This window comes from Mastigoproctus giganteus, chromosome 1, assembly GCF_048544385.1.
Source record: "Mastigoproctus giganteus isolate SK-2022 chromosome 1, ASM4854438v1, whole genome shotgun sequence".
NCBI classification, from domain to species: domain Eukaryota; kingdom Metazoa; phylum Arthropoda; class Arachnida; order Uropygi; family Thelyphonidae; genus Mastigoproctus; species Mastigoproctus giganteus.
The window spans coordinates 83,928,003-83,944,396 of record NC_143575.1 but is presented as its reverse complement, the minus strand read 5'-3'; the positions used below and the strand labels follow the sequence as shown (position 1 = coordinate 83,944,396).

General features: G+C 36.7%; 1 protein-coding gene across 1 annotated transcript in view; it reads left to right on the top strand.

Annotated features, from left to right (window-relative positions):
* Positions 1-16,394, top strand: part of LOC150090948 (uncharacterized) — a 385,861-nt gene that overhangs the window by 153,392 nt on the left and 216,075 nt on the right. The window contains exon 7 of the mRNA XM_090378546.1: positions 2,964-3,133. Coding sequence (XP_090234672.1) covers positions 2,964-3,133 — 170 coding nt within the window. The remainder of the gene's footprint in view (positions 1-2,963; positions 3,134-16,394) is intronic.

The following is a 16,394-nucleotide window of genomic DNA, read 5'->3' as shown; positions in this document are numbered from 1 at the left end:
GACAAATCCTGATGCTAAGAAAGCTCCAGGTCTGGATGGTATTTCCTTCTGCTTGGATATCTTCTCATATCCAGCCAGTTCCTTAAAAGAGTGACAAATCCCTCCCATCCAATTATCGTCCCATTGCAAACACTTCTACTCTTTCTGAAGTAATGGAGAAATCAATTAACCACTAACTCTTAAACTATCTCAAAACCTTCCGTCTAATCAATGGTTGCCAGTATGGATTCTGTCAGTGTCAATCCACTAGTAACATATTCTGGCGTATGTTACCCATTTATGGAAAAGTTTGGTGAAACACAAGCAGTTGCTCTTGACATCTCAAAGGCTTTTGATCGTCTTTGGAAAAAGCTCTTCTAAACAAGCTTCCATCTTCTGGTTTGTGAACTGTTTTTTGTAATTGGTTATCCAGTTTTCTCTTTGACCGCTCACTAAGGGTGATGGCAGATGACTCTCTGTCTTCTAACTTCTCCACTAATGCTGGTGTCCCGTAAGGTTCAGTTCTTTCCCCCACTCTTTTCCTCTTATATATTAATGACCTTTTTCAATTGACCAGAAATCTTATCTATAGTTTTGTTGATGATGGCACATTGCATTCCACCTTCCAATTTGAGAAACCTCGCCCTGCTCAATCAGCTTCAACTTCTCAAATATCAGCTACAAAGACAGCTTATTGATTTCAATCCTTCTAAAACTCAGTCTTGTTTGTATCTTGCAAAAAAGCATTCTTCTGCTCCTATGCTTATCTTTGGTGACACTCTGATTTCTAGGCAAAATGATATACCTCTTTTGGGGATTATCCTGATTTCTAATCTCTGTTGGCACAAGCACATTACAAATATTGCCTCCTCTGCATCTAAAAAACCTAATTTTCTCTTTTGCTCTCGGCGGTACTTTTCTTTCAAACAGCTGTTCACTCTGTACAAATCACAAATCCGCTCTACCATGGAATATTGTTCCCACATCTGGGACGGCGCCCCTGAAACCTCTCTGGCTTCTGTATTCTATTCAGAAGAGCGCAGTTAGGTTAATTAATGACTCATTTCTAACAGAGTCTGTCTCATAGATAGACATACTGTGTCTGCTGCATGCCTTTTCTACAGATACTTCTATGGGCACTGTTCTTCTGAATTGGCTTCTATAATTCCCGCTCTGTCGTTTAAAACAGTCTGAACACGTGTCGCCATCAGCCAATATTCATTTACTATCTAACTTCAACTCACAGTACTAACTTTTCATGTTCCTCATTTATTCATTCAACTGCTGTTTTCTGTGTATGAAGGAACAACCTTTTTTCATACGTATTTCCTGAAAATTACAGTCTACAGAAGTTCAAGTCTGATGTCAACAGATATCTCCTTTCGTCTTCTAAACCTCAAACCCATGCATTGTACTAAGTACTGTAGGTTCTAATAGCTCATGTTTTGGGTTTTCATACAAAAATAAATAAAAAACAAAAGATCCCACCAAGTATAAGTTATTTTGGGGTTGCTGTTTCCCAAGTGGAAGACCTTGCACTTTACTGCATTCAAACATAGCTGCCACTTTTCTGACCATTCTTGAAGCCTATTCTAGTCATCACAAAGAGATGCTGCTTGGTACTGATCATTAATGACTTCTAATCTTTACATCCTCTGCAATTTTGATATCATGCCCTTTATTCCTTCATCAATGTCATTTATGAAAATCTGAAACTGTGGTCCAAGAACCAGTCCTTGAGGGAACCCCACTTCTGATGTTACACCACTCTGAAGAATATCCATTAATCACAACACTGCCCTGCAGATTGCAGGGCAGAGTGTTGTGATTAATTGAAAAATGAATCCCAACTTGTTCCAGCTTATACAGTAACCTCTCGTGAACAATTAAGTCAAACGGCTTGCTAAAATCGAAATAAACTATGTCAAAATTGTTCCCTACATTTAGCCCACGAGTAACTGTGTCAAAACCTGGTTACCATATTATGTGACCTTCAGAATGCCATTTCTAAATATTCCTTTTTTGGGGCTATGGAAGGAATTCCATATGAAGGAATCTGTGTGAAGTTTTTAAAACTTGTGGTCAGCAATTTGCAATCTGAACTACCCAGAGGACAGCTAACATGTCACATACTCTGAAGGGTTTTAAGTAAGAAAAAAGATCAAGAGTTACTGTGAACAGTGATGATAATTTTTTGGATTTCTAGTAGGTGAATAATGTGTGTGCAAATAATTTGGCATCTCTACTAGCTGGATTGATATATTTGAAAAATGGAAGTCAGCTTATTTATAAATGTTAAAATTATCAAGGAAAATTAACCCACTCCAGTATAAGCTAATATTCATGGGGTAAATATCAGTGTTCTGAGTTATTTATAGAGTTAGTAGAGTGATAAATGTCAGTACTGTTTTTTAAAAAAAATGGGGTAAAGAGACCTAGATTTGATGGGATCTGAAGTGGAATATCTGAGCAATAAATGTCATTTTAATATTACCTTAAAAATGGAATGAGTCACAGTTTTATTATAAGTAAAATGAGTGATGGTTGAAAAAAGAAGGTTCATGGAAGCAAAACAGAGTTTGCTTTCATGAACCTTCATATTTAGGGAGGTACAAACTTTTGAGGGGCAGGGGAATGAGTTGTGAGGGATATATAAGATCTGTTGTATATATGGCATAGCTATAATTAACTCACTGACAAAATGAGTTATATGTTCAGCTCACCTCACCTCAACTTGGGAAATTCAGTATTATCCTATTTTTTTTTTTTTTAAGTTAGCATTTTATTTTTATATACAGTAATGTTATATTAAAATTCTATAACTGCATTTTAATATTACATTAAAGGGCAGATTTGTATAAAATTCCATCTTTATGCTGATATTTGATAAATACAAGTAATTATGTATAAGTAGGCAATAAAAATATCCATAAGAAATTTATTGTCACTGTTAATAGAACCATACACATAATCTCTTTGTTTAGATGCTGTGATAAGTGCTGAGGAAGCAGCTAAAGTGGATGAATTTTTAGCTAAAGAGAAAGAGCGCAAAATTCGGCACAAAGGTCTTTTAGGACAAAGAGGCAGGGGTAGAGGCCGTGGAGGACAAATACATCTGGTTCCAAACAGGAATCAAGGATCCCATTTTATAACTGTATGAAATGTTTCCACACTTTTATTTTATCAGTTACTCTAGAATTTCATTTTTGTATAATTTTCAAGTTAATAAGTTATATCATTAAATATTATTACCTTCTTTGCCTTAAACCAGGGTCATTGGGGAAGACATAAGTGACCTGTATATGTCCAGTCTGATCAGTAGGGACAGATTTAGATGTATACCATGCTTCACTTAATGAAAAAGAATGGTGGAATCACCAGATGTTTTGTTTAGACCAGGTCCCCAAACTGCGGGCCAGATCCTGCCTGTGAAAGAATTTTATCCGGCTCACGGATATTTTAATTAGATCGTAAAATTAATGTTTATATTAGATCACAATAAAATTTATGAAAAACACATTTTACAGATTATTTTAACATTTGTCGGTTGATTAATAGTGTTGATGCCTCTATGTAGTCAGCTTAGTCTTGTTAGATGTTAATTATGTTATTTCCACTCAAAGCTATTCTTTGAAACATTGTTAAAATAATCCACCAATCTTGACCCTGTCATTAAATAATAATAGGCATTAGAGACAGTAATTTGGGATTTCCTAATCCCTTGCCAGTCTGCACACCAACCTGATGTACAGAGTATGGGAGCAAAGGTCACCCTAGACTTTCACTACACAAGAATCCCACATCCAGGATAAAAATATGACACTATCCTATTGGTTAATGGAGTTAATCCCTCTACTACAAATTAACCGCTGGCAGCCTGTATGCACATAAAGTTGCTGGTAGCATCGGCAAGAGGAGGCTGTCGGCAGGTATGAATTTAATCTCTTAGATTTCCTGTTTTCTATTGTAACAGCAATTCAAAACTTAATACTTTAGAATCATAATTTGAAAATTGTAATATTAGTAATTGCAATTGTATTATTGGTAATTGCAACTGTAATATCCTAAAATATTCAAATTTGTAGCCCTTTCTGTTCTCACCACAGCATGGTCTGGTGATGGGTATTGGTAAGATACCCAAAACGTCACTTAATTAAACTATATTATAATATAAAAGTATAAGTTTTATGTTATAATAATGTAGTTTATTAGGCAAACAGCCTAATAAACAATATTATTAATTTCATATGATATAAGAGTGATATGAATATAATAATAACCTTTATGTTAAAATATTTCATAAAATTTTAAGACATGTTAGTAGTGTGTGCTTACTTTAATATTCGCAAGTTGTTTTTTTTTTTTTTTTTCAAGTGACTATAAAAATCATGTCGAAGTTGATGTCGAAAAAAGAAGTTTATGTTGAGTGTCACGTTTTTAATTAGTGGTGGCCAATTAATTACTTTTTTGCAATGCTTAATGATATTTGCACATGTCATTATTTGAAATGAAGCCTTGTTGGTTTCAAGGAATATAATGTGAAACGTCACTATATCACAAAACATGCCTCAAATTCGATTAATTTCAAGGAGATTTGCAGCAGAAAAAAAAATCCAAGAACTAACCCAAAATTTTGTTGAAATTATTGAGGCTGAATACGGTGATTTGTTGTACTACACGGATAGAAGCCATACAGTTTAATTACTAATTTATATCTGAGGTGTAAATCAAATTTTGCAGTAACTGAAGAGCTAGTTAGATTAAAAAGGTTGAAAGGTAGAACGACAGGTGAAAACATATTTTTGAGTGTGTCAGAAGCAATTGACTGCCTCAAATTGAATTGGGATTTGCTATTAGTAGTTACGACGGATGGGGCTGAAAATATGGTGGGTACTAAAATTGGATTCATGGGTCAGCTTCATAAATATCTTGAGAGTAAAAATATTAAAAAACCAATGCAATTTCATTGTATAATTCACCAACAGTCTTTGTGCAGAAAATTTTTGGGCTTAGATTCAGTCGTCATGTCAACTGTTAATATCAACAGTAAATTTTATTTGCAAAACTGGTCTGCAATTATTGAGGCTGAATACAGCGATTTGTTGTACTACACGGAAGTATGATGGTTGAGTCGTGTTGAAGCAATTTTTTGAACTTATGATCGAAATAGATCTGTTTATGAACAAAAAATTGAAACTTTTTCTGGAACTGTCAGATCTCAAATGGTTGCAGAACCTTGCCTTTTTAACAGATATATGTGAACACATGAATTCTCTTAATATGAAACTACAAGGACAAAGATATACTTGTCAATGAATTGTATTATAATGTCAAAAGCATTTGAAACAAAACTGCAGTTATTTAAAAGTCAACTACTTCGGAATAATTTTTCAAATTTTCCATGTTGTAATAATTTATTAAAAAATATGCTTGTTGTAATTTTTCCACTGAAATTTTTGTTACAAATGTTAATTTGTTGCAGGAAAATTTTGTGGCTAGATTTTCTGATTTTAAAAATAATTCAAAGGTATTTGAACTCTTTCAAAATCCGTTTGACATACCCGTCAACAATGTTGATGAGAATTTACAATTAGAGTTGGAAAACCTTCAATATAATGATGCCCTGAATACAATATTTAAAAATGAAAATCTAATTCAGTTTTATTCAATATTATCTGAGTCAGATTATCCAAAAATTAAAAATTTTGCAAGAAAGGTTACATCAATTTTCGGAAGTATGTGTATACGTGAGTAGACCATTTTCAGAAATGGAATATGTAAAATCAAAAATACGATCGCATCTAACTGACCCGCATTTATGACTTTTTAAGAATTGGAACTAATATTTTAAAACCTGACATTACGAAACTTAGTCGCACTCTACAACTACATTCATTGCATTAATTATAATTTTGTTGTATTACTAACTGTATTTTTGTGATTAGTACAATAAATAAGTAATAATTAACATTTGATATAAACAAACTGGTATTTTTTTATATTACATATCCATCGATTTATTTTTGAATCTGTAGATTTAGGTAAGTATAAAATTTGTGTCTCTCTGCAACAAAGTTATGCAGAGAATGTAGTTTTCAGTAATTAGGAATTTTCTCTGTCCCACCAAATATTTCAAAAATTCATATGTGGCCTGCTTCTCTAAAAGTTTGGGGACCCCTGGTTTAGATGTTCTTGCAAAATGAACAAGTTCATTTTGCAAATCTAACAAATCAGAGTCTAATAAATGCTGCACAAGGTGCCATTGCTGCTACATAATTAGTGGTTTATCCGAAAAGGCAATTCAGAAATGTTTCCGTGCAAATCTGTGCACAGATATGTAATAATATGCAAACTGTTGAGAATTTAAATGTGAGCCATTTCAATTTATGAACAAAATGGTCATGTGAATGATGGAAGAATTGATCCTGATGAGATGGAATACCTGGTTAATGAGTATTTGAACATACTTCATGTTGGGACTTTGTTGGGGAAATGCACATGGTTTCACTTGCACACGTGAAAGGATAAAAACTGATGACAAGCTGATGACATCACAATGGCAGTGTCATCTGGCAACTTCACTATCACATAAGAAGTGGTCACTGCATCATATATAGACAGTTGGTGTAAATGGATAAGCCAACCTCAACAGAATTGCTTGACAGCGAAGAACCACTCTGGAAGGCAGCGATATTTAATCTAACAACTAGTACATGTGTGTTATACTACCGTTTACCACATTATGAGAGGAAATGGTTTGTGCCCATGTCACTTTTTCCATATGTCCTCTGAGTGGTTTCTGCAACAGAAGACCACTGACAATTTTGTGAGCATATGCTGAAGACTGGCAAAGTATTCTTCACTAAGAAAGCATTTGAAACTCTAACATGCATTATTTGGTAGGCATAAATCTACATGTTGCTATTTCATAGCAACATGTAGATTTATGCCTGTCAAATAATGTAGCTTCTTTGGGGTATCTATGTATGGCTTTGATATCCTCAGGAACAAAATTATTGGTTCATATCTACTCCCCAGTCATCTGAATGGGGGGAGCATTGTCTCATTTTTATGGGATAATGCTGCCTTACTTACTACGAGATATGTCCTTTGCTAAGTGCTGTATAGTATGGTCCCAACACAGTAACCCTCATGTGCATTTCAAAGCTATTGACTGGTATTACCTCTGTACTATGTTTCCTGGCACAATGTTTCTCGTAGCCAGGTGGGAAGGAGCAGCAGTGCGTAGCATGCGCTTCTTGATTAGACCGGGGTTCAAGCCCGTCACCACCAAATATGGAGGATGCAGAAAGGTCAGGGAATGACCACCGCATATTCCAGGAGCAATATGGCCTTAGTTGCTAATGCTCCTAAAAACCAAAATAACTAATTAACTAACTAACAATGTTTCTCCACCAGTGTTCTGCAAGGCTTTAAAAAAATAAAAGTGAAAGGTGCAATTATTAGAACTATAATATTACCATATATAGCAGGACATAAGACAATGTCTATTTTTTGCTTTGAAAACTCATTATTCATTATACAGGTAGTTCTCGACTTTACGAGTTAATTCGTTCCTGGCACACGCTCATAAAGTGGGAATTTATTTCCCATTGACATAAGGTTAAAAATAGGGGTTACGTTCTCAGCAATGAAATTAGTTAGCTAATTAGTTTGTTTAAACAATGATTGATTTATCGAAAAAATGAAAACGTATTCTGTAAAATCAAGCAAATTATAATAATAGAGAAATTATTTACGACTTACAAATGTTAAAGAATGTTTATTCTTCATCATCGACTAAATGCACACTCATTGATCACTCATTATTGGCTCGGCACTCATTGGTTTGTTGCACAAGGAGTTGTCTTCTTCAGAAATGTTTCAAGAGGCATTTGTTTCCAAGATAATCTTCTCTTTTAATTATAAATTTCATGATTGCATGCATAAACATTTTTTAACGGCACACACAAATTACAACTAACATGATTCGCGTGGAATAACAAGTTTATGAAGCTTAAAAAAAAAAAAGGAATGAAGAGAAGATTCTGAATATTTGATTTCAGTAAAAGGGAAACACATTTCACCATAATGACATAAAAAACCACTCAATTCCAGCTACCAGTATTTTTGCAAATGCAAGAAGATAGAGTTTACTACCCATTTATAATTGCTTGCAGTAACAGAAAAGCCCAGTAAACCGGAAAGTGCAGATTTTTTTTATTGTTTTATGGTCGTGACCTCCAGAAATGTGCTTTAGAAAAATATCACAAAGGCGTTTAAAATTGATTCTTATAATGGAACATATGATAGCGATGAAAGTGTAGTGCATTTTAATGATTTGAACTGGTAACTAATACAATTTACAAACCACACTCGCGACCTTTTACATGGCCTTAACGTCATGCTCGTGACCTAAAAAATGACATTTTAGAGAGATAAATAGCTTAGTTATACAGCGAAAATTTCAACTTCCGAGATCTTGAAACGAATTACCAAAAAATAATGTGTTATTGGGTTCAAATTTGGATATTTTAATGATACGATGGTGTCTCTGGAACTGATTAATATCGTTAAGTGGGGCACACTGTTTTGTATAGCTGTGCACGTGGTTTAGAATCTGGTATTTATGAATGTTTAACATTCATTTTTTGCAATTAACATTCATATTTTCGATTTTGTTGATACTTGGGGGGAAAAAGCTCGTAAACCTGGGAACTCTTAAAGCGAGAACTACCTGTACATTTATCAACTCCCCACCCCTTGTTTTTTCCAGTCATCTTTTGCCTCTCACACAGTGGATGTATTAAGAGCTATTGTCTATTTGTCTACTTTTTTAATTCAATTATTTCTGCCCATTCTCTTTTAAAAATTCGTATTGTGACATTTTATCATACTTCATAGTAAACTGAATAAAGCAGAGTTTGATTTCATGAACAAAACCAAAAACACGAAACCAAAGGCATAGGTGACATGTTATTAATTATTTATGTATGTGGGATGCTTTGTTTATTGAACCCAGCCATTCCTTGTTGCCTGTTTAGTGCTGTTCCTCAAATTGGTTTCTTTGTAAACAATGTTGCTGTATGGAAGCATATTTTTTATAAGAAATTGACAATTGCCAAAGTTTCCTTTTTGAGAACTAGTCACAAAACCTTTCTGTACTTTTGAGAAGGCATTGGGTTCCTATGAAGCATACATACTCCACTAGCTGTTTTAAATAAAGTGTGTTGGGGGGTTAAAGCCTGGATTTATGGGAATTTAAAAAATAAAACATTACCCAGGGGAAGACCACCTAATTCACATTGAGAAAAAAGCCCATAAAAGTGCCATACATTGTTGTTAGATTTAAACCCAGTTCCTTTCCATGCAGTATGGGAAGGCAGTGATGATAACCTGTGCTATCTGAAAGGGCAATATTTAAACATTGCCCTTGCAGATAAATTTATTATTTATTTATTTATTTATTTACTGTGTTCAGGTGGCCCCAGCCAACCTGTGGCAACTATGCTGTTGTGTTATGTAAAGATCTGCTAGATAAAGACTAGTCAGCATAGTGAGTGCATGTACTGTACCGAGCTGTTGTTCATGTTAAGTGACTGGCTTCTTAGTCTAGATGGTTGCAGAGACTGCAACCATACAGGTTTCTATCCCTGGCACATGAAACTGTTCTATCTGTCTGACCCATGGGCATGCCTTTGGCATCCCCATGGGCCAAGGCTTTACATTTAAGTGAATTTATCAAGCTGCTCTCTAGGCTTCTGCCTATATGCAGCTCAGACTCTCATCTGCTATGATACGCAACTTGGCAATTTGGTTAGTAAAAAAAAAAGGAACATCAACAACAGAGTCCCCCATGGGTCAACTTAAATGCAAAATCATACATGGTATTTTGTATAAAATCATAAATCACATTTTGAGGCCAAGCGATATTTTTGTGATTTATAGAGTGCTCTTGATAAATGATTGAAGTTATTTCTTTTTAAGTTCCTACATTTCTATCAACAGTCTTTCTTTAAAACCAGTTCTGAACTTGAAAGCCACAAGTTAAAACACAGAAAGAAAATACACCTTTCTATATTTTCCTATATTTCTAGTTCTACTAATCAACTAACACTGCAACTGCTTGGCCTCCAAGTGGCACTGCTCCTGCCTCCCTGTGGTGGGGCCGGTAACCTGGGGGAAAAGTTATCCTCCAGGGCTAAAAGGAGTAACCATGGATTCAAACAAATATCCACCTCTAGAACCTTCAAGCTCCAGACCAGACTCATCCACTGATAATGACTGTAATCAACCGAAAAGGCTTCCAAGGGGAAGCACAGTGCAGTGCAATGACATGCTAAATATCCTCGTAATACACTCCCTCTCCACCCACCCTTTGGGCAAATTATCACAATTTGGAATCCATTGCTAGAACGCCAAAAATGGTTAAGCGATTGCAATCCAGAGACCTTCTTATTGAAACAGCCAACTCAAACATTACGAGTGGCTACTGAAAGCAACGACATTCGATTGGCTACCAGTATCTATTACTCCACACAACACCTTAAATTCCTAGAAAGGCATCATAACTGAATGGGATCTACTTACATTATCTGAAGAGGAATTAGTTCAAGTACTGAGCAATCAAAAAGTGATCAGCACCAAATGCATAATGACTAAAAAAGATGGAAATCTCGTCTCAATTAGATCCATCATTTCAACTTTGAGTACCCAGATTTGCCATCCTCAGTAAAAGCTAGCTATTTAAACTGCCGAATTCGGCCTTGTATTCCTAATCCCATCCATTGTTTTATGTGCTAGATATATGGACATTCCTGGCAGGCATGTAGAGGTGATGCCATTTGTCCTATTTGTGGTTCCAAGGAGCATACACAAGCAGACTGTTCAGCTTTGAGTCCTGTTTGCCCCATCTGCAAAGGAAATCACACAGCCATTTCTAAATCTTGCAAAATGTGGAAAACAGGCAAGAAAATTCAAAAATATAAAATAAAGCATAAAGTGACATATCCTGAGGCATGCAGACAAGTTATGTTGACCATGCCCAGTCGTTCTTATGCAGCTCACACTTGAAGCACCCATTCAACAGCAACTCAAACGGATGTATCAGTACCCCCTAGCACATCTCTAGCTAACTGGGTTAAAACAACAGTATCAAACTCTGGAAAGGACACACCTCAAACCAAACCAGTGAAGCAACCAACACTCCAATTAGCATTCCAGCGTGTACTCCAACAGTCTTGCATGATAATAAAAAAATTGAAACCTAAAGACAGCAAGAAAACCACAAACAGTATGGAAGTAGATGTGCCCCCCAGATTATGAGGAACCCATACTAGAACTTCATGCAAATGACACTATGGATACTGGATGCCTCACCTCAAAAAAATAACAAAAAAATGCTCTCATACAAAAAACAGTCAGAAGAATCATCCTCAGTTAAACCAAAATGAGGCACAACATCATACAATGGAATTGCCAGTAATTCTGATGACCTAAAGGATTTACTTGCTCAGTTCAATCCCATAGGTGTATGAGTACAGGAAACTTTCTTGTCACCGCATGTTTCACCAAAACTTTCAAATTATACCATCTACAGACAGGATAGGATCTCTGAGTTTCCTGCCCACGGAGAGTAGCCATCCTTATTAATTCTAGCACACCGTCCAAGCACATCCAATTACAAACCACTCTAAAAGCTGTGGCAGTTCATATTGGTTGGTGTTTCAGTTACCCTTGTTTCCATTTGTATTCCACCATCAATGCCATTTCCCCATTCATAACTGGACAATCTCATTACACAACTGCCAATGCCAATTTGTCTTTTAGGTGATTTTAATGGCCACTGTCCATTGTGGGAATCTACTGCAATGGACGCTAGGGGAAATTGATTGAAGAATTTTTGAACAATAATGATCTAAATTTACTAAACCCTGGTTCTCCCACCTATATCCACCTACCTACAGAATCTACTTCTGAAATTGACTTATCAATCTGTTCACCATTCATGACATGGTCAGTATTAACCGATCCCTTTAACAGCGATCATTTTCCTATTATTTGCTCATTACAAACAGGAGTAACTCCAAATCCTGATCAACGATCCACTTGGAAGTTTAAAAAGGCCAACTGGGATGGCTATTCCGCCCAAATATTTCTAGACAGGCTTTATGTTGAAAAACAGCCGATTGATGATGTAACCACTTACATTACCAATCAGATTCTAACTGCAGCCCATTCTTCTATTCCAAAATCCAAACCATATCGCATTCACCGAAATCACTGGTGGAATATGGATTGTTTTCATGCCAAAAAGGAGAAAAATCATGCTTGGAATAATTTCCGCAAGTATCCTACAGGAACTTAATTTCTTATAAAAGATTTAAAGCTAAAGAGAGAGACAACTTATGTGGAAAGCAGAACGTGATTCGTAGATTGCTTTTGCCTCATCCATTACAAAAGACACCGACACATATCATCTGGAAGAATAGAGGCCTTAAATGGCAAATTTGTAAGGCTGTCATCTCCGATACTTCATTGGAAAAGGAAAGACGTGTGTGCTCCTGAGGAAGTTGCTAAAGCATTAGCAGAATTGTTTGCCACTATTTCTTCCTCTGCTTCTTATGCATCCTCCTTCCAGGAGGATGCATAAGACCATCAAAGCAGATGCAGAACGATAAAAAATCAACTTCTCTACACACCGCTCATTTCCATACACCAACCTTTTACATTAACGGAACTCAAAGAATCGTTAAATAGATCATCCAACAGTGCTGCAGATCCAGGTGGTATTCGTTACATTATGATGAAGCATTTACTTAAGAAGGACTTGTGTACCTTACTGATTTTGTACAATCTTATCTTCTCCGAAAATGCCTGTCCTTCCTGGCACCATTCTTTCATTATTGCCATACCAAAACCAGGCAAAGATCCTTCCCTGGTTCAAAATTATAGACCCATATCTCTCACGAGTTGCTTGGGAAAAACTTTCGAAAGGATGGTACATTCAAGGCTCGCTTGGATCCTGGAGTCACAGAATCTCCTGCCAGATCATCAGTATGGCTTTCTGAAAAACAGATCAACCCTAGACGTGCTGATCAAGACCGAATATTATATCTGCAATGTCTTTGTCAGGAAACAACATCTAGTCATGGTCAACTTAGATCTTAAAAAGGCATTTGACACTACCTGGCTTCATGGTATCATTATGGATCTTTACCATCTTGCACTTAGGGGCCATTTGCCTAAAATAACTCAATTTCCTGCAGTTGCTCTTTTCAGATACGATATAAAAACTTACTCCCTGTTTCTCACATTCAGGAAGGAGTCCCACAGGGGTTAATACTTAGTTCAATACTTAATGCAATCCGAGTTAGCAGCATGACAAAAGACATCCTAAAAACTGTTGAAACCTATATGTATGCAGACAACCTTACCATTTCCTGTCAGTCTCAAAGTGTCAGTACCATCAAACAGCAGCTCCAACTTGCCATAACTAAAATAGAATCCTGGACTTTACAGAATGGTTACCAGCTATCAGAAAAGAAATGCACTGCCACTCACTTTTGCAAGTGTTGGGCCCTGCATCATGATCCTGAATTGCAAATAAACCATACTTCAATGCCACTTGCTACCACTGTTACATTTCATGGACTGACATTAAACTGCAACCTTAATTTCCAAGCTCACATCACTCATTTACGAAATATTTGTCTAAAGCGTTGGAGCATACTTCAGTCCATCTCATCCATGTCTTGGGGAGCTGATCAGTATACTTTACTGCATCTTTACAGAACTTTAATCCGTTCACGCGAGTATGGTTGTCCAGTTTGACTCTGCCAGAAGCACTACATTACAATGGCTGAATGTCATCCAGCTTAGTGCTCTGAGGACTGCAATTGGAGCCTTCAGGACTTCTCCGATCCAAAGTCTTTATATTGAGGTGCATGACTCCCCATTACATATTTGTAGAAAAGCACTACTGCTCCACTATGCTGATAAGATCTAGAGCCTTCCATAGCACCCCAGTTGGGAGTTTCTTTTTAATACTAGGTGGGTTTCCTTCTATGAGAATAAGCCAAATGAGAATCGACCGACCTCAATCAGGATTAAAGAGCTTGTCCAGAGTTGGGATATCAACTTAAATGATATTTTTCAAGATACAATTGCACCTGTTCCTCCTTGGACATATATTTCTGCTTCTTTCAATGTACATCATCTTCGATGGACAAAGAATGTCATACCTTCCTGCAATATCCGGCAGTTGTACTCAGCTCACTCTACTCTAAACTAGCATGCCTGTAAAATCTACACTGAAACTACAACTACAGTTGTTGCTGCAGCAGTCTTTCCTTCACTTACAGTTACAGCCTCACCACCATTAGCAAGAGGTGTGTCATAGAAAAAAACTTTTGGTAAACTCAAGGCACACTTACCCTGTTATTACACATATGGGCAGTAGGAACCCAATGCCAATTTTGTGATAATAACACAAAAAGACTTCCAGCAGCATAAATCCAAACAAAAACACATTAAAAATTCTAAAGTACTGCCCAGAGGTAGTATTTTAGAATTTATGTTGTATTTTAGAATGCAGAATTAATAATTGTAGTGCATTAGTAGAGGCATATGATTCAAACTCCGTTCATTCCAAATACCTGTCCAGCTCAACCTTAAATTTATTTAATCTATCAACTTCCACAACAAGGGATGGAAGTCTCTTCCACCAACCAACTACCTGCTGGCTAAAGGCAAACTTCTGCACATTTATCCTACATCTGTCTTTCCTCAATTTGAATTTATGCCCACTCAGGTGATTATTCTGAGCAAGAGGAAGAATCCCATCAGCTTTGAGCATGCTCAAACCATTCAAGGCTTTATACACCTCAATCAGATCACCTCACAGGTGCCTAGTCTCCAGACACTGTAATTTGCAAAACTTAAGCCATTCTTCGTAAGAGCAACCCTTTGTTCCGTTCACTAATCTTGTTGCCCTTCTCTGTACTTGTTCCTACATCCTTCTTGAAATGAGGCCTCCAGACCTGTATACAGTACTAAAGGTGTGGGCGGACCATTGTCTTATACAAGGGGATAATCACCACCTTATCCCTGCTAGAAAAATTCCTGTATATCATTGAAAAGACACTATGAGCTACCCTTGCAGACCGTCTGCACTGCTCAGAAAACTTCATATCTGCCTGCACATTTATCCCCAGGTCCTTTTCGTTCTCTACCACTGTCAGTGTAGTACCACAGAGTAGATACGTCACTCTGGGCTTACTGCTTCCCATATGTAGTACTTTACATTTGTCAATGTTAAACTTCATTTGCCAACTCTCAGCCCATCTGCTCAACTTTTCTAGATCCTGTTGCAGCAGAGTACTGTCATTAGTGTCCTTAACAACCCTGCCAACCTTCGTATCATCTGCAGATTTGGACGTTAAGCTTGATATACCATCATCAATATCATTTATGAATACAGAAAACAACAATGAACCCAACACTGAACCCTGAGGGACTCCACTAATAACATTAGTCCACGATGAGCAGTGTCCATTGATTACCACTCTTTAACCAGTACCTCCATTAATTTTCCTGGAACAGAAGTTAAACTAACAGGTTTATAATTACTTGTGTCACCCTTTGATCCTACTTTGTGAATTGGGGTCACATTTGCACATCTCCAGTCCATGGGTACCTCCCTTGAGTCCAAAGAAGCTCTCATAATTATTATTGCTAAGGGTTTGCTTACTTCCTTTGCTGCCTCCTGTAATATTGTTTTAATATAGTTTGGGCAACAAGATTAGTGAATGGAACAAAGGGGTGCTCTTACGAAGAAAGGCTTAAGTTTTCCAAATTACACTGTCTGGAGACTAGGCACCAGCGAGGTGATCTGATAGAGGTGTATAAAGCCTTGAATGGTTTGAGCATGCTCAATGCTGATGAGATTCTTCCTCTTGCTCAGAATAATTACCTGAGAGGGGCATAAATTCAAATTGAGGAAGGACAGATGTAGGATAGACATGAGGAAATTTGCCTTTAGCCAGCGGGTGGTTGGTTGGTGGAACAGACTTCCATCCCTTGTCATGGAAGTTGATAGCCTAAATAAGTTTAAGGCTCAGCTGGACAGGTATTTCGAACGAACAGAGGGGTGAAGTGGAAGTGGTTATTTTTCATTTATTTATTTATTATTATTATTTTTTTGGCTGATGATGCATAGGCTTGCTTTCTTGCATCAAATGCCTCTACTAATGCTAATGCTAATATAACTGGATAGATGTCATCCACCCCGGGCGCCTTTTTTTTTGTTTATCTTCAACAATTTCTCCTCCACTTTCCTCTCAGTTATTACAAAATCATCTATCTCACTGCCGGAGTTTAACTCATCTCTGGCATACCCCTCCCTGAATAACTCC